The sequence below is a fragment of the Eutrigla gurnardus genome, assembly GCF_963514095.1.
Source record: "Eutrigla gurnardus genome assembly, chromosome: 9".
NCBI classification, from domain to species: domain Eukaryota; kingdom Metazoa; phylum Chordata; class Actinopteri; order Perciformes; family Triglidae; genus Eutrigla; species Eutrigla gurnardus.
In genome coordinates, this window is record NC_139923.1 from 29,188,148 (window position 1) to 29,208,147 (window position 20,000).

At 48.2% G+C, this 20,000-nt stretch overlaps 1 protein-coding gene across 2 annotated transcripts in view; it reads right to left on the reverse strand.

The window, feature by feature from the left end:
• The window catches only part of wwp2 (WW domain containing E3 ubiquitin protein ligase 2), a 41,358-nt gene that overhangs the window by 8,148 nt on the left and 13,210 nt on the right, over positions 1 to 20,000 (reverse strand). Inside the window, exons 7-16 of one of the 2 annotated variants that reach the window (XM_084017079.1) lie at positions 19,475 to 19,638; positions 18,637 to 18,877; positions 18,432 to 18,521; positions 15,061 to 15,235; positions 8,172 to 8,226; positions 6,752 to 6,833; positions 6,176 to 6,304; positions 1,590 to 1,668; positions 1,419 to 1,490; positions 1,047 to 1,135 (exon numbers count right to left, since the gene is read on the reverse strand). In XM_084017079.1, coding sequence (XP_083873205.1) covers positions 1,047 to 1,135; positions 1,419 to 1,490; positions 1,590 to 1,668; positions 6,176 to 6,304; positions 6,752 to 6,833; positions 8,172 to 8,226; positions 15,061 to 15,235; positions 18,432 to 18,521; positions 18,637 to 18,877; positions 19,475 to 19,638 — 1,176 coding nt within the window. The remainder of the gene's footprint in view (positions 1 to 1,046; positions 1,136 to 1,418; positions 1,491 to 1,589; positions 1,669 to 6,175; positions 6,305 to 6,751; positions 6,834 to 8,171; positions 8,227 to 15,060; positions 15,236 to 18,431; positions 18,522 to 18,636; positions 18,878 to 19,474; positions 19,639 to 20,000) is intronic. The other variant, XM_084017080.1, reaches the window with a different exon arrangement.

Here is a 20,000-nt window from a genome sequence, read left to right on the forward strand (position 1 = left end):
TCTCGTCTAACTCCAGGAAACATAATCTAAATGTAGAATTAGAATAAAATGATGTGAAACCATTCACATGATGCATGAATGACACGGAGACAAAACATAGAACATGAAGGATAAAACAAAAGACTGGAAGGATGTTAGAGAGGACCACCAGAACCAGAACCACCACCAGAACCACCACCAGAACCAGAACCAAGCGATCCCCAGACCCCCGGCTGTCGGGGTTTATGGCGGGGGGGATGGACGGACGGATGACGCAGACAACTCTCAACATCCCGTCCGTGGTTCTACCCTGTGGTAGAACAGCATGATGTCACCTACCATAGGGTAAAACCACTGACGTGACACCGGAGACAGACACAACCAGACAGAGGGACGACGCGGTGATGACAGCGTGATGACAGCGTGATGACAGCGTGATGAGGTTGTCGGCAACAGAAACATGACAACATGAAGGAGGAGGATGGATACATGTGGCACGCACACACAGACACACACACACAGACACACACACACAGACACACACACACACACACACACACACACACACACACAGACACACAGACACACAGACACACACACACACACACACACACACACACACACACACAGACACGCGCACACAGACACGCGCACACGCGCACACACGCACAGCAGCTGATTGGAGGAGAAGCAGGAAGTGGTGAAAACACCGTCACCAACATCAATAAAAAAACACCACAGAGACACATGACAGGATGGGAGGCACCGCAGGACGTTGTCATGGTGACGGGGTTAGTGATCGGGTTAGTGATCGTAAGGATCCTCCTCCGTAGGGAGGCGGGGTCAGAGTGAGGGGTAGGGGGCGGAGCTTATACATCCAGAGGGAACTCTGAGCTGCTGATCCTTCCCGTCTGATCAGGAGGATCTCCAGGTATATATATATATATATGTGTGTGTGTGTGTGTGTGTGTGTGTGTGTGTGTGTGTGTATGGATATATATGTGGTCTGGACGGGACCAGAAGCCGAGGTCGTCTCCTGAAGAAGATTGTTTTGTCGTGGCGCTCACCTGGCGATGCCGCCGTAGTCCAGCCCCTCCTCTCCTCTCATGATGATGTAGAGGCGACGGCGGAGGTCGTACGGCTTCACGTTCATGATCTGACAACACAACGGAGATTTATTATGTATTCCATGCCTTTGTGTTGTAAACTAAATGTGTGTAAAGGATGCAGATCTCTGGACTAATCTGAGTTTAATAGTATTGAATTCATTTTAGCTTGAGAGCAGCAGGTACACAAATAGTGTTTGAATATAGATATATAGACTGTAAACATTCCATTCAACTTTAACCCAAGGATGGGTTTGATTTGACCTTTGACCTGAAAACATTTTCCTGACAAACTAAACAGGAAGCTCAGAAATGATGTGTTTGGCGTCTGACCTGCTGGAACGAGTCCTCAAACAGCGTCTGTCTGGACACCGAGATCTTCACATGGCTCGGCAACGCGTTGGACTGCAACACACCAAGCAAGACGTTACAGTCAAACTACCATCAATCTACCATCAAACTACCATCAAACTACACACAAGAGAACTAGGGTTCCACACTCACGTGGCACAGGAACCGGAACTGGTGGTACTTCCACCTGAAGCTGCGGTCATACGCTCCTGGTGAACCACCCTGTCGGGACCTGAACACACACACACACACACACACACACACACACACACACACACACACACACACACACACACACACACACACAAATTAAATTTTTATATTAAAATATGATTGTAATTTGTATTTACACTAAACACCTCTAGAGTCTCCATCTAACACGGTGACATATTTACACTAAACACCTCTAGAGTCTCCATCTAACACGGTGACGTATTTACACTAAACACCTCTAGAGTCTCCATCTAACACGGTGACATATTTACACTAAACACCTCTAGAGTCTCCATCTAACACGGTGACATATTTACACTAAACACCTCTAGAGTCTCCATCTAACACGGTGACATATTTACACTAAACACCTCTAGAGTCTCCATCTAACACGGTGACGTATTTACACTAAACACCTCTAGAGTCTCTATCTAACACGGTGACGTATTTACACTAAACACCTCTAGAGTCTCCATCTAACACAGTGACGTATTTACACTAAACACCTCTAGTCTCTATCTAACACGGTGACGTATTTACACTAAACACCTCTAGAGTCTCCATCTAACACGGTGACGTATTTACACTAAACACCTCTAGAGTCTCCATCTAACACGGTGACTTATTTACACTAAACACCTCTAGTCTCCATCTAACACGGTGACGTATTTACACTAAACACCTCTAGTCTCCATCTAACACGGTGACATATTTACACTAAACACCTCTAGAGTCTCCATCTAACACGGTGACGTATTTACACTAAACAACTCTAGAGTCTCCATCTAACACGGTGACGTATTTACACTAAACACCTCTAGAGTCTCCATCTAACACGGTGACGTATTTACACTAAACACCTCTAGAGTCTCCATCTAACACAGTGACGTATTTACACTAAACACCTCTAGAGTCTCTATCTAACACAGTGACGTATTTACACTAAACACCTCTAGTCTCCATCTAACACGGTGACGTATTTACACTAAACACCTCTAGAGTCTCCATCTAACACGGTGACGTATTTACACTAAACACCTCTAGTCTCTATCTAACACGGTGACGTATTTACACTAAACACCTCTAGAGTCTCTATCTAACACGGTGACTTATTTACACTAAACACCTCTAGTCTCTATCTAACACGGTGACGTATTTACACTAAACACCTCTAGAGTCTCCATCTAACACGGTGACTTATTTACACTAAACACCTCTAGAGTCTCCATCTAACACGGTGACGTATTTACACTAAACACCTCTAGAGTCTCCATCTAACACGGTGACGTATTTACACTAAACACCTCTAGAGTCTCTATCTAACACGGTGACTTATTTACACTAAACACCTCTAGTCTCTATCTAACACAGTGACGTATTTACACTAAACACCTCTAGTCTCCATCTAACACGGTGACGTATTTACACTAAACACCTCTAGAGTCTCCATCTAACACGGTGACGTATTTACACTAAACACCTCTAGAGTCTCCATCTAACACGGTGACGTATTTACACTAAACACCTCTAGAGTCTCCATCTAACACGGTGACGTATTTACACTAAACACCTCTAGTCTCCATCTAACACGGTGACATATTTACACTAAACACCTCTAGTCTCCATCTAACACGGTGACGTATTTACACTAAACACCTCTAGAGTCTCTATCTAACACGGTGACGTATTTACACTAAACAACTCTAGAGTCTCCATCTAACACGGTGACGTATTTACACTAAACACCTCTAGAGTCTCTATCTAACACAGTGACGTATTTACACTAAACACCTCTAGAGTCTCTATCTAACATGGTGACGTATTTACACTAAACACCTCTAGAGTCTCTATCTAACACAGTGACGTATTTACACTAAACACCTCTAGAGTCTCTATCTAACACGGTGACGTATTTAAACTAAACACCTCTAGTCTCTATCTAACACGGTGACGTATTTAAACTAAACACCTCTAGAGTCTCCATCTAACACGGTGACGTATTTACACTAAACACCTCTAGAGTCTCCATCTAACACGGTGACGTATTTACACTAAACACCTCTAGAGTCTCTATCTAACACGGTGACGTATTTACACTAAACACCTCTAGTCTCTATCTAACACGGTGACGTATTTACACTAAACACCTCTAGAGTCTCCATCTAACACGGTGACTTATTTACACTAAACACCTCTAGAGTCTCCATCTAACACGGTGACGTATTTACACTAAACACCTCTAGAGTCTCTATCTAACACGGTGACGTATTTACACTAAACACCTCTAGTCTCTATCTAACACGGTGACGTATTTACACTAAACACCTCTAGAGTCTCCATCTAACACAGTGACGTATTTACACTAAACACCTCTAGTCTCCATCTAACACGGTGACGTATTTACACTAAACACCTCTAGAGTCTCCATCTAACACGGTGACGTATTTACACTAAACACCTCTAGAGTCTCCATCTAACACGGTGACGTATTTACACTAAACACCTCTAGAGTCTCTATCTAACACGGTGACGTATTTACACTAAACACCTCTAGTCTCCATCTAACACAGTGACGTATTTACACTAAACACCTCTAGTCTCCATCTAACACGGTGACGTATTTACACTAAACACCTCTAGAGTCTCCATCTAACACGGTGACGTATTTACACTAAACACCTCTAGAGTCTCCATCTAACACGGTGACGTATTTACACTAAACACCTCTAGAGTCTCCATCTAACACGGTGACGTATTTACACTAAACACCTCTAGAGTCTCCATCTAACACGGTGACGTATTTACACTAAACACCTCTAGAGTCTCCATCTAACATGGTGACAGATTTACACTAAACACCTCTAGTCTCTATCTAACACGGTGACGTATTTACACTAAACACCTCTAGTCTCTATCTAACACGGTGACGTATTTACACTAAACACCTCTAGAGTCTCCATCTAACACGGTGACGTATTTACACTAAACACCTCTAGAGTCTCCATCTAACACGGTGACGTATTTACACTAAACACCTCTAGAGTCTCCATCTAACACGGTGACGTATTTACACTAAACACCTCTAGAGTCTCTATCTAACACGGTGACGTATTTACACTAAACACCTCTAGAGTCTCCATCTAACACGGTGACGTATTTACACTAAACACCTCTAGAGTCTCCATCTAACACGGTGATGTATTTACACTAAACACCTCTAGAGTCTCCATCTAACACGGTGACGTATTTACACTAAACACCTCTAGAGTCTCCATCTAACACGGTGACGTATTTACACTAAACACCTCTAGAGTCTCCATCTAACACGGTGACGTATTTACACTAAACACCTCTAGAGTCTCCATCTAACACGGTGACGTATTTACACTAAACACCTCTAGTCTCTATCTAACACGGTGACGTATTTACACTAAACACCTCTAGTCTCCATCTAACACGGTGACGTATTTACACTAAACACCTCTAGTCTCTATCTAACACGGTGACGTATTTACACTAAACACCTCTAGTCTCCATCTAACACGGTGACGTATTTACACTAAACACCTCTAGAGTCTCCATCTAACACGGTGACGTATTTACACTAAACACCTCTAGTCTCCATCTAACACGGTGACGTATTTACACTAAACACCTCTAGTCTCCATCTAACATGGTCTCAAGGGTTAAAAGGCGTGTCCTTAAGATTAGCGAGACTCAACGTAAATATTAAATCCTCTGGACGTGTCGGGTCTCAGAGACGGAGGTGAGTCTGGGTCTGCAGCTGTGTTAGTATAAACTCCACCAACCCTCTGAAAACACACACTGGAAATGTGCCTCGTCAGCAGACGAGAGGCCGACAGAGAGAGAGAGAGAGAGAGAGAGAGAAAGAGAGGGGGAGGAGCTTCTAACGCGTTGGGGGGTTTGATGCTCACCGAGCTGCCGGGCAAATCTTGGAAATAAATTCACAAACAGACCGAATTTTTTTTTGGAATATCAGCATGAAAGCAGCTTACACTTACACACACACACACACACACACACACACACACACACACAGTGCAGTCTGCGGTGGATCTGCTGTCACACGTGCACATTCTCCTGACTTTAGCGGTGAGAGTTGCTACAAGGCAAAGCAAACACCCACAGAGTGTGTGGTGTGTGTGTGTGTGGTGTGGTGTGTGTGTGGTGTGTGTGTGTGTGTGTGTGTGTGAACGTGTTGCTGTGAGAAAAATATTACTTTTGAAAAATATCCGTGAGGCTTAAGTGGAATCTGTCCAGCCAAAGAAAAATCAAACATTTCAAAGCAGAAATGAAAGGCGATGGAGAAACAGGAGCTGAATAAAGAACAAAACAAAGATCAGAACAGAAATAGATGAAGTCGCTGAGATCAAAGGTTTGGACTTTTGTCGTGATCTTCTCAGGTTTTTCAGGGATTCTTTCAGCTGATGTTTGATTGGATAAGAGGAGTTGTGATTCATGTCTACAGCAGGTTTGGGGGGAGGAAGGGCTGAGAGGATATTTACCCGGACTCAAACCCGGGTCGGGGGTCTTTAAAGGTGGTGGTGCGCGAGTTGTGGTCCACAAAATATCGGACTCCCTCGGCGGTGTACTTCATCTCCCAGCCCGGGGGCAGGGGGTGCTCCTTGATCATCCTGCAACAGGGAGAGGGCAGTGAGCACGGTCCCAGCCGGAGGCCCCGTCCTGGGGATGAAACCAACACCCCCCCCCCTCCACCCAAACTAACACTTCATCTCCACGAGGACCCACAAAGCCAAATTCAGGCTGCTTCCAACAACTGGAGCCTCAGAGTTAAACTGGGCTGTTTGAACCTCCACATATCATAACGTCCCGTCAGGGTATTTTATAATTATTAATATGAGCTCGTCAGACAGTGGACCGGAGAATCAGAGACTGGAGCAGCATGAGTGAGGTGAGGAGAAGTTTAAATGCCAAACAAATCCAGGCCGGTGGCAGAAAGATGATCACATGAACGGCAGACAGACGGGAGGATCCAAAAAACTCATCTATTCCAATTCATCATGTACACGTCGTCATGGAGACGACACACACACACACACACACACACACACGTGTCTCACCCTTGGGTGCGCGGGTCATCCCACTGCGTCGTCCGTGTGTTGTGGTTGACGAAGTAGATCCTTCCATTGTCCTGACGCTTCTCTGTGAACACAAACGCAACACGGCGTGTGATGTTTAGGGGCCGTAGGAATACTCAGCTCATTATCATCCTGATTCAAATCATCACAATAATCATTAAAATAATCATAAAACATACGTGAATGACTTCAGCTGGTGACGTATTTACAGTCAAACAGGAAATCAGATGATTTCATGGTTTAAAAAGGTAACCATGGAAGAACGCATCATATTTGGTTTTCCAGGAAGAAAAAAACATTTCATATAAAAATGTTTTTTTTAGCATATATTGTTAAATAGATGAAGAGTATGAGGGTCAAACAGTTTGGTCAACATAAGCTCAGCCAGCATAAATAAAAGGAGATGTACGTATTTCTTTTATATTTATGATAATCCAGCTGATTTTATTTATTTGTTCATTTAAATCCTAAATATCCTTCATGTCTCGCTCTTCTGGGAAGAAGGAATTCTCTCCACCTCGATAGAAACCCAGCGAGTGTGTGTGATATTTCACCAGGACTTGATAGGAATGCCTCACCGGGGTTAACCCAAGTGTGTGTGTGTGTGTGTGTGTGTGTGTGTGTGATATTAAAAGCATGGAGTGAAGGTTTCATTTAAAGAGCAGAGGTCAGACGTAGCTGGTGGACTCCAGTGGGATCTGGTCTCGGACCGGAGCCGGTCCTCCTCCCTCCGTCGCCCTCACATCTTCTTCTCATTAGCGGGAGTGTGTGGAGGCCCACAAACAGTAGTGCTCACATTGCAGCTGCTCCTCCCCCACTTTACCCCCCCCCCCCCACACTGCTACTTTCTGAATCTTCCATCTCTCTCTTTGTGAATATGAGCCTTTTTAAAAGAAAAGCGAGGGAATCGACCGCAGCGAGCCAGAGGAGTGAGCGTGAGCCAGCGATGTAATTGAGGTTTTGTTGACCGCAACATGTTGAAAAGGCATCACGGGCGAGCGAGGGGAGGGGGAGAGAGAACGCTGCTGCCCTTTATGAATGAATGTGTGTGTCGTGATGCTGCTGGATCCGGTTACATTACTCATGTCCCGTCAATAAGGAAGCCTCTGTAATTAGTGGACGCTGATGAATCAGGTTTTAACGGGAGGACAGGAAACCACGAGGCATTTCATCCAGACGCCGAGACATAAACCAATCAATTAACAGCTGATCAATGAAATTATACATATTCTAAATGAGTATTAATGAGTTTAGATAGTAGTACCACAGTCTGGTTTAGACTGAAACCAGCTCAGACCTGGTCCAGCAGGTTGGACACCTTTATGACTGACAATGAGAGAAGCCGTCCCATCACAGAGAGAGTGGCGGCGGTCTGAACAAGGAGGCTTCTGGGTAAACTCACCCCATCCCGGAGGCAGCGCTCCCAGCGGGTCGTTCTCCACCGGAGCTCCGGACGGCTGAAACACACAACACAGCTCCGGTTAGGACACCTTCCTGTCCCCGTCTTCTTCTTCTCACCGCCCTCGCCACACGCCATCGCGTGCAACTCTTCAGTCGGTCCGCTCGCCGCCGCATGACGGTGGAGCAAAAACAAAAACGTAGAAAGAAGTGGCCAGTAAAACTCACTCAGTGAAGCGATCCCAAACCTCCATCGAGTCAACGCGTGACCTCGCGGCGGCGGCGGCCCGTTACCTGAGTGTGAGTTAGTGAGGGTGTGTGGGGGGGGGAGGGGGCAGCTCCTCTCGGCTGCAGCGGGACGGGCCGACTGAGGGAGCTGGCCGCCGCCGGCTCGTATGCCTTCCAAAAACTACACGCTCGGTAGGAGGATAAAACAACAACGCTGTTCCAATGAGCTCACTGGCTGGATGCATGCCCCGCCCCCCACCCGGCTTCCTGCTCACCACCTCCTCCTCCTCCTCCTCCTCCTCCTCCCTCCCTGCTCCACCCGATGTCCTCCTCCCTCTTCTAGCGTCGCTGTGAAAGTAGGCAGGGAGGTGCCATGTCTGAGGGAACTGAAGGAACATTCATGCTTGTTCCAGACTGGACGCCCGCCCTCCCTCCCCTCCCCCTCCGCCACCCCCCCCCACTCCAGTCGCCCATGGACCCCCCCCCCCCCCCCCAAACCCCCATCACCCCGCCTCCTCACCGAAGGCCTGACAAAAGGCACCTTTATTCACCCTGAGCCTGGAAACCACTGTGGGGTTTACTCAGCCTGCACACACACACACACACACACACTGAAAAAGGTGTGTGTGTGTGTGTTGTGTGTGTGTGTGTGTGTGTGTGTGTGTGTGTGTGTGTGTGTGTGTGTGTGCCCCTGCCACGGTGTGGAAAGTTTGTCGGTGGCAAACAGTCAGTCATGTGTACGTTCTAATGTTGGAACACATACACACACACACACACAAACATGAGTGGAAAGTGTGTGAAACGACGCTTGTTTAGGATAAGCAGGCCGCGGCGGGTTTCAAACTCACGACGTTTATCACACAAGGCGGGTCTCGGTGTTGCAAACAAAAACCACCAGCTGTTCGACATGCTACACTATGCTATGCTAACTAGCCGGGCAGCGCGGCTGAAAATAAGAACGCACATTCACGAGTATTTCTATATATCTATGAGCGTTTTTACTCTTTTACTCTCCTTTACAGCCAGAATCATAACAACTCTCAGCATTCTAGCCGTTAGCATTAGCGCTAGTGATTATCATGAGCTCATTAAAAGGGAAGATGCCATCATGAACCGTAATGTGAAGACAAACCTGCTAAATGCTAAAGTAAATATGTTTTATGTTCTGTAACTGCAACATGAAAACATGGTGGAATTAGCGACCTAGCGAGCTAACTAGGAAGCCACGAAATGAGTCAAAATGAATAGGGTGATGCAGGAATGAGTCAACATTTTGTTCACTTCCTGTTCCCTCGTCGTGAAGTCACGTGTGTTTAACTTAGCTTAGCTTTTAATGTTTTGTTCTACAATATACAATCGGCTTCATTCATTGGGTGAAAAACCAGCATTTTCTAAATGAAAGCTGGTTCACCTTCAAAGGGCTGTTTTTTTTCCACCGACATGTTGCACAACTCAAGCAGTGATTATTTCCCCAGAAGCCATAAAGTCGAGTATTATACGGCGAACATCAACGTCACTTTCACGCTGCGTTTCCCAAAAAGAAAAGTGACTGAGCCCATTTAAAGCGGCTCTGTCATGGAAACTGTGAGGGCGTCGGGATGGAAAGGACGCAGCGAGAGTGGGCACACAACAGGGTTAAAGGGTGTGTGTGTGTGTGTGTGTGTGTGTGAGTCGCTCCCATCCACAGCCATGTCCCAGCGCCCCACCCTTATGGGTTTTCTGTGACTAAAAAAGGTAAAAGGAGAATATAATGATATAAAGACATGATGACTTCATCCTGGCTCGAACCATTCAGCGAGAGAGAGAGAGAGAGAGAGAGAGAAAAAACAAGGAAGAGAGGCTGCTTCCAGATCTGGATGGAAAACGCCATGAAGGCTCGTTCCGACGGCAGGAAAACAGGTGAACATGGTGGCTTCACAAGATAAAGTAGGTCCAGAAAGTCATGCTGTCATCATGCTGGATTGAAGAAGACTTGAAACTAGAGATTGAGACCATAAACTCATGTTTACTGAGATAATACATCAAGAGAGAAGTAGGACCATTTTCTCATAGACTTCTATACAACCAGAGAGGAGTCGCCCCCTGGTGGCCAGCAGAGAGAAGTAGGACCATTTTCTCATAGACTTCTATACAACCAGAGGAGTCGCCCCCTGGTGGCCAGCAGAGAGAAGTAGGACCATTTTCTCATAGACTTCTATACAACCAGAGAGGAGTCGCCCCCTGGTGGCCAGCAGAGAGAAGTAGGACCATTTTCTCATAGACTTCTATACAACCAGAGGAGTCGCCCCCTGGTGGCCAGCAGAGAGAAGTAGGACCATTTTCTCATAGACTTCTATACAACCAGAGAGGAGTCGCCCCCTGGTGGCCAGCAGAGAGAAGTAGGACCATTTTCTCATAGACTTCTATACAACCAGAGAGGAGACGCCCCCTGGTGGCCAGCAGAGAGAAGTAGGACCATTTTCTCATAGACTTCTATACAACCAGAGAGGAGTCGCCCCCTGGTGGCCAGCAGAGAGAAGTAGGACCATTTTCTCATAGACTTCTATACAACCAGAGAGGAGTCGCCCCCTGGTGGCCAGCAGAGAGAAGTAGGACCATTTTCTCATAGACTTCTATACAACCAGAGAGGAGTCGCCCCCTGGTGGCCAGCAGAGAGAAGTAGGACCATTTTCTCATAGACTTCTATACAACCAGAGAGGAGACGCCCCCTGGTGGCCAGCAGAGAGAAGTAGGACCATTTTCTCATAGACTTCTATACAACCAGAGAGGAGTCGCCCCCTGGTGGCCAGCAGAGAGAAGTAGGACCATTTTCTCATAGACTTCTATACAACCAGAGAGGAGTCGCCCCCTGGTGGCCAGCAGAGAGAAGTAGGACCATTTTCTCATAGACTTCTATACAACCAGAGAGGAGTCGCCCCCTGGTGGCCAGCAGAGAGAAGTAGGACCATTTTCTCATAGACTTCTATACAACCAGAGGAGTCGCCCCCTGGTGGCCAGCAGAGAGAAGTAGGACCATTTTCTCATAGACTTCTATACAACCAGAGAGGAGTCGCCCCCTGGTGGCCAGCAGAGAGAAGTAGGACCATTTTCTCATAGACTTCTATACAACCAGAGAGGAGTCGCCCCCTGGTGGCCAGCAGAGAGAAGTAGGACCATTTTCTCATAGACTTCTATACAACCAGAGAGGAGTCGCCCCCTGGTGGCCAGCAGAGGGAACGACAGTTTAAGGAGCTTCAGCCTTGGCTCCACCTCTCAGGACCGGAGGTCGGCTCCTGGCTCATAACATGATGTTAGCAGCATCAGTGCAGTGTAAATAACTCGTTCTTTGTCCTTTCATACTTTAAACCACTTTATGGGAACTTGAGCCCCGACCGCCCGAGTGTCAACATCAGGCATGTGTACGTTTTCTGTTCGGCAGTGAGAAGTGATAAAACACAGGCCTGATTCAGGTGCTGCTGTTAAGGGTCCTTGTTCCAGCGAGAATGGACCTAAATTCAGCGAGGGGGGAGGATGAGGGAGGAGGGGGGAGGCAAAGATCGATCTGAGTGGTAGAAAGGAAGAAAAAAAGAAAGAGAGAGGGAGACGTTATGGAAATGAGATAAAAGTGAAGATATGAAGAAACGTCCCTGTGATTCAGGAAAAGTGGATTTTGATGGGGTCTAAAGAGGGGGGGGGGGGGGGCGGAAACGGCAGTTAATGACTCCAAGGCTGCTCTCTCTGGGCTTCATAATGAGCTGCAATTACCACACACACACACACACACACACACACACACACACACACACACAGTGAGCTTTGCGTCACTTCACTAACATCATAGCTGCTCCATCAACTACTGTTAAAACGCTGGTTTTCTGAATGGAGTCTGGTTGATGGTGCTAGGCTACGCTAACATTGTAGCTGCTCCATCAACACTCCATATAAGGTCATCTAGACATAAATACAGCAGAGACCTTGTTGTTTGGACCACAGACAGTCTCTGGTTCCTCCACATAGTCTGGTCTGGTCTCTGGACTAATGTGAGCTACTATCTAGACCTCTGGGGGACCACAGACAGTCTCTGGTTCCTCCACATAGTCTGGTCTGGTCTCTGGACTAATGTGAGCTACTATCTAGACCTCTGGGGGACCACAGACAGTCTCTGGTTCCTCCACATAGTCTGGTCTGGTCTCTGGACTAATGTGAGCTACTATCTAGACCTCTGGGGGACCACAGACAGTCTCTGGTCGATGCAAAATGTACTTATTATGCTAATTAGTTGGTGACATCACCACTTTACGGCATCTGAATGAGTCTCTGGGGGGGAGGAACTCTGTTTGGACTCTCTGGAGACGGTCTACATCAACAACACACTAGAAACTCGTAGAAGAAGGAGAAGGAGAAAGAGAAGGAGAAGAAGAAAGGCCTCTTGAGCTTCTTTGGCCGTCATGTGCTGCAGAAAAAAGCAATGTGGCACCTAAACTCAACATTACAGCTACACACACACACACACACACACACACACACACACACACACACACACACACACACACACACACACACACACACACACACACACACACACACGGAGGAGGAGCATGTGATCAACACACACACACACCAGAGAGTCCTGATCACAGGAAATGAACCTGACGTGTCCTGATTTATAACGGTGGGTGAGAGGGAGGATGATGGATTATGTAATGTTTAGGGAGTTCTATGTTTAACGTCGACGCCCAGCGAGAGAACAACATGAGACTCTGAGCTCTGCTGTGTTTGCTTGTTCACACTGAGGGACAGAAATAGCTGCTGCTATCAGCAGTGTGGTCCTTCAAACACCGCAGAGTACTATCGGGGTCAGGTCCATGGAGGCCAGGTCAGGTCCCAAGTCAAAAGGAAGTTACCTGGTAGAGGTAGCGTACCTGGTAGAGGAAGCGTACCTGGTAGAGGTAGCGTACCTGGTAGAGGAAGCGTACCTGGTAGAGGTAGCGTACCTGGTAGAGGAAGCGTACCTGGTAGAGGTAGCGTACCTGGTAGAGGTAGCGTACCTGGTAGAGGAAGCGTACCTGGTAGAGGTAGCGTACCTGGTAGAGGAAGCGTACCTGGTAGAGGTAGCGTACCTGGTAGAGGAAGCGTACCTGGTAGAGGAAGCGTACCTGGTAGAGGAAGCGTACCTGGTAGAGGTAGCGTACCTGGTAGAGGTAGCGTACCTGGTAGAGGAAGCGTACCTGGTAGAGGTAGCGTACCTGGTAGAGGTAGCGTACCTGGTAGAGGAAGCGTACCTGGTAGAGGTAGCGTACCTGGTAGAGGTAGCGTACCTGGTAGAGGTAGCGTACCTGGTAGAGGTAGCGTACCTGGTAGAGGAAGCGTACCTGGTAGAGGAAGCGTACCTGGTAGAGGTAGCGTACCTGGTAGAGGTAGCGTACCTGGTAGAGGAAGCGTACCTGGTAGAGGTAGCGTACCTGGTAGAGGAAGCGTACCTGGTAGAGGTAGCGTACCTGGTAGAGGAAGCGTACCTGGTAGAGGAAGCGTACCTGGTAGAGGAAGCGTACCTGGTAGAGGTAGCGTACCTGGTAGAGGAAGCGTACCTGGTAGAGGTAGCGTACCTGGTAGAGGAAGCGTACCTGGTAGAGGTAGCGTACCTGGTAGAGGTAGCGTACCTGGTAGAGGAAGCGTACCTGGTAGAGGTAGCGTACCTGGTAGAGGAAGCGTACCTGGTAGAGGTAGCGTACCTGGTAGAGGTAGCGTACTTGGTAGAGGAAGCGTACCTGGTAGAGGTAGCGTACCTGGTAGAGGTAGCGTACCTGGTAGAGGAAGCGTACCTGGTAGAGGAAGCGTACCTGGTAGAGGTAGCGTACCTGGTAGAGGTAGCGTACCTGGTAGAGGAAGCGTACCTGGTAGAGGTAGCGTACCTGGTAGAGGAAGCGTACCTGGTAGAGGTAGCGTACCTGGTAGAGGTAGCGTACCTGGTAGAGGAAGCGTACCTGGTAGAGGTAGCGTACCTGGTAGAGGAAGCGTACCTGGTAGAGGAAGCGTACCTGGTAGAGGAAGCGTACCTGGTAGAGGTAGCGTACCTGGTAGAGGAAGCGTACCTGGTAGAGGTAGCGTACCTGGTAGAGGTAGCGTACCTGGTAGAGGAAGCGTACCTGGTAGAGGTAGCGTACCTGGTAGAGGAAGCGTACCTGGTAGAGGTAGCGTACCTGGTAGAGGTAGCGTACTTGGTAGAGGAAGCGTACCTGGTAGAGGTAGCGTACCTGGTAGAGGTAGCGTACCTGGTAGAGGAAGCGTACCTGGTAGAGGAAGCGTACCTGGTAGAGGTAGCGTACCTGGTAGAGGTAGCGTACCTGGTAGAGGAAGCGTACCTGGTAGAGGTAGCGTACCTGGTAGAGGAAGCGTACCTGGTAGAGGTAGCGTACCTGGTAGAGGTAGCGTACCTGGTAGAGGAAGCGTACCTGGTAGAGGTAGCGTACCTGGTAGAGGTACCGTACCTGGTAGAGGTAGCGTACCTGGTAGAGGAAGCGTACCTGGTAGAGGTAGCGTACCTGGTAGAGGTAGCGTACCTGGTAGAAGAAGCGTACCTGGTAGAGGTAGCGTACCTGGTAGAGGTAGCGTACCTGGTAGAGGAAGCGTACCTGGTAGAGGTAGCGTACCTGGTAGAGGAAGCGTACCTGGTAGAGGAAGCGTACCTGGTAGAGGAAGCGCTGGCTGAACTGGTGCATGGCGCCCTGTAGCTGGCTGCGCTGGCTCTGCCACTGCTGGTAGTTGCGTACGGACTCGGCGGTGGGCCTCTGCCATGTGGTGGTTCTGGTGTTGTGGTCCACGTAGTAGAACCGGCCCCGTTGGTCCACTCGCTTCTCCCAGCTGGGGGGGGGGGGGCAGAGAGGGGCAACAGCATCTTTATTATGTCTGCCGATAACAACAGCACTGATTTAAAGAGACAAGGACAGAAAACAGTGTGAGGAGGGGGAGGGAGGGAGGGAGGGAGGTGGGAGAGAGGGAGGGAGGAGGGAGGTGGGAGGGAGGGAGGGAGGAGAGAGGGAGGGAGGGAGGAGGGAGAGAGGGAGGGAGGAGGAAGGGAGGAGGGGGAGGGAGGGAGGTGGGAGGGAGGTGGGAGAGAGGGAGGGAGGAGAGAGGGAGGGAGGAGGGAGAGAGGAGGGAAGGAGGGAGGAGAGAGGGAGGGAGGAGGGAGAGAGGAGGGAAGGAGGGAGGAGGAAGGGAGGAGGGAGGGCGAAACCAAGCTACTGAGGTTACTAGAACAAAACATTTTTAAGTACAACTATTTTTCAATGTCAGAAAACAAATGTTCATGATGAGACATGAGAGGGTTTATCCTGCTGAATAATTATCCTGAAAAACAAAACACACAAACATCCTGGAATCTCTTCATATTTAGTTGAGAAAAAATATTGTTATTGTCACAGATCTTTTTTCACTGAACATAATTTTTAGTGAAAAACAACCAAATATCTTAAATAAAATGAACATAAATCATGAAGGTTGTATCTTGTATTTTCATATCAGACTAGTCAGCTTTTTCAAGTCAGTGATGGGACAATAAAAACCTCCCTATAACTTGATGGTGGTGAACATTTAAAAACAGGTTTGTGATTATAAGATATAAACGTTTAAACTCCTGTGGTGTTATCAGACGTCAAACAACGGTGTGTGTGTGTGAGTGTGTGTGTGTGCCAGGGTTAGGACCCAGACGTCTATGTAAACCCTGTTCTGGGGCGTCTGGACCTGGTCTGAGATATACCACGGTCCCCGGAACACACACACACACACACACACACACACACACACACACACACACACACACACTCTCACTCTCTCACACACACACAGACCCACACACACACATACACACACACACACTCTCACTCTCTCACACACACACAGACCCACACACACACACACACACACACACACACACACACTCTCACTCTCTCACACACACACAGACCCACACACACACATACACACACACACACTCTCACTCTCTCACACACACACACACACACACACACACACTCAGAAACACTTCTGTTATTCTCAGATCTCTGACTTCAGCGTTCCAGAATTTAGAAGAGAAAACAGCATTAACTTCCGTATGTTAACAAAAACACAGCTTGCAGATACCAACAGGCTTGAGAACACACACACACACACACACACACACACACACACACACACACACACACACACACACACACACACACACACACACACACACAGTGTAACATTTTAGTCGACTAAAAATGTATTTTTTTAGCACTCAGTTGCTTAGCTCCACCCCTCTGGTTGCAAAAAAAAACAAACAAGATGGCGACGCTCCAAACAAAGCTGACTCCTGATACACAGGACTTCCTGTTGTGGAGTCTTTGCCGAGGCCTCTTCAGTGCTGAGATCCTGAACGAGGGCCGAGCCAACGTGGTCTCACCTCAGTTCGGAGACGACACTTAACTTGCCGAGCTGAGGATCTATTTAGGTTTGGGTAAGTTGCTTAAGGACACTTCGGCAGCAGGGATGATTGCAAACCCGGGGAGTTCTTCGGTTGAGGGATCGTCTCTGCGACCACGATGCCTCCGAGCTCCACGTTCCCTCTCTGATATTAGCACTAGCTAGTGATTTACTGGAGCCAGAGAAAATCCCAGAGCCCACAACGTCTGAGCGTCTCTACTTAGTTCTGCTATCCGACTGCATCTCTTCGTACCATTAACCGTGTGCTTGTTTCTTGGAACTAGAAACATAAATATGTAAGAAAAAAATCCTTATGGACACATCAGGATGGGAGAGTATGATAATAATAATAATAATAATAGAAAGAGCCCTGATAGACACTCCAAAGCTACCATGATATGTTGTGATATGTTTTCTATGTTTGAAAAGTTTGCTATGAAACATTTCTGTTCTGAGACTCGACGTTAGTCGTCCATCGTCGTTAAGATGGTTGATTTCTCTCCATTCTGATGAGTGTTGTTTCCACTTCCACTTCGTCAGGAGGAGATGAAACCAAAGTCTTCCTTCCACACACCAAATAAGGTCACTTCCTTCACTGGTTGGAAAACAACATGCCCAACTCGGTGACGTCACCATGACAATGTCCACTTCCTACATGCATTCTGTGGTCTAAACCAACACAGCAAACTTTATTATTCCTTTCATCCTCCACAGCAGATCCACTGCTTCCACTCTGGCCTTTCACAATAAAAGCCCAAGACATAAATATTCTGCATTTTATAAGTATTTAGCATTTTCATGTGGTTTATTTGTGTTCCCGCGGTCCCGTTAAACAGGACTTTAAGTGAAGGGTGAGCGGCGCTGCTGCTGCCAGACTGTGATGACGTACTGAACTCTTTATCAGACTCTGCAGCATGTTAGATAAACAGCAGCTCAGAACCTCTCCTCAGTCTGGCTTTGGTTGGCTTTCATTATTTCAGCTTCCAAACCTCGATTGCCTAACTGCCCCCCCCCCTTCCAGCCTCTAAACAGTTCCTGGTGTGTACATCTGGAGGTGTACATCTGGAGCTCTAGCCCGGCATTAGTTAGCTAATTGATCCTGTGAAGGGCGGCGGCGGCCGGCAGCCAACGCGGCGGTGGACGGGCGTACATGTAAGAAAGGACTTTTGTTCTCCGGCCCCGCTCGCCTTCCTTGGATGGAAAAACTGAGGTGGGGGATGGAGGTTTGGGGAGAAGGAGGGGGGTGACCTTTTCCCAAAAACAGCCTCTCCTTCTCCGTGTCACCCAGTCACACACTCAATGAAAATCAATACATAATGTAAACATGTCATGAAGGGGCGGGGCTTCTGGCAGACTCTCCACCAACAGAGAGACGCTGTGTTCTCGTTACACTGACGTCACATGGACACGACCTCGGGTTCCTACTACAACGTGTTTACGTGCTGTCGTTTATTTTTCCCATCAGGCCGTGCTGCAGCAGCTCTTCACAGCCTCTGGCCCCTCCCTTCCAAAAAGACCTGATTGGCAACGTTGACCCAGCTGATTGGTTTGAAACACTGATAGGCATCAACAAGAGGAGACATTGTAAGAGCGTTACCCCGGTGGCAGTGGTCTCTCCCAGGTCGTGGTTTTGGTGTTGTGGTCCACGTAGTAGACTCGGCCGTGAGGCAACACCCGCTGCTCCCAGCTGCAGACGGACACAGTTTCAGGACAGGAATCATTAGACACACAAATGTATATACGATATTGTAATATTTCACATATTGTTCCATCAGGAGGTTGTGGTGTGTCCGGGTTCTTACCCTGCCGGGAGCGACTCTGTGGTGGGCTCGGCGGTGCTGTTGCCGGCCGGCTCGGTGCCAGCGGTGCTGGGGCTGGGTTCGGCCGGCGGCGCCGGACCAAGGGCATCCTGGCCCGGAGACGGGCTCCCGCTGCTGCTGCTGGCAGCCGGGGATCGGCCCGATGGAGAGGACGGGGGAGGCGTGTGGCGGGCCACGCCCCCGCGACTACCTTCCAGCCCATTGGACGTCAACTCAACTTTGTCTGAGAGAAGACACAGAGGACGGATTGTCTCTATTTTTCCCCAAAAGCTTATTTATTTATGTGTTCTTTTCTAAATACATTTCTTTTCACATTTCCTTACGCATTTCATTTTGCAAATGAAGGTCAACTTTTCACCTAAAATAGACTTTATAGTTTATTATTATGTTCACGTTTATTATTCAGTGGAGTGACAGAGTAAAAGGAAAGAGACTCTTAACGTCACGTCAACTTATCTTTTTTTTTTTTTTAAAAGCAAAATGAACAAAAGCTGACATCCCGACTAGAAACGATCAGCTTTTTAAGGCAACAAAAGAAACACTGAGTCTCTGTCAGCTGTTCCACCACAGAGACACTGACCCCTGGTGGGGTCTGCTGGTGACTACAACATCAACACAGCGTCGTAGAACGAGCAGCATGACGGTGCTGAGATTCATATGTCAGGATCTCTAAAGACCTGGTCTACTGTAAAACCACTCTGCCCGTTGTCGACCTGATGCTACATAACGTGGTTCTACTTTACTCTACATGGGTCCGTTATTGGACATGAAGACATGAATCCTGTTGTTAACAGTAGTAATAAGGTTACGGTTCCCAGACCTGCGCTGCTTCCAGGGCTGACGTGACTCTTGGAGGACCGACGGCGACCAGACGAGGTCGGTCCGGAGTTCTGCTCCTCATTCAGCTCCCCGTTCGTCAGGGAGCCCCCCCTGGAGCCCCCCGGGGAGCCGCCCTGCGAGCCCCCCACTGAGTGTCTGTTAGTCCTGAGAAAAGATTCAGAAACACGTGTAAATCACTCTGCTCCTCGTTAGTCACCACAGCTGATGATCAGACCCGGTGGTGGTCCTGACACTGAGGGGGTCGGTCTGGGACATGTACGATGGTGGATTTGGAGGTGGACTCGGGGGTGGACTCGAGGTGGACTTGGCCTGGATTTGGAGCTGGACTCGGAGGTGGACTTGGCCTGGATTTGGAGCTGGACTTGGAGGTGGATCAGGGGGTGGATCAGGGGGTGGACTTGGCCTGGATTTGGAGCTGGACTCAGAGCTGGACTCCAAGGTGTTGGCTACGTTCCTTCTCTGAACTACCTCATATTTTCCTTAACGTTAAATATAACTTTGCTTTT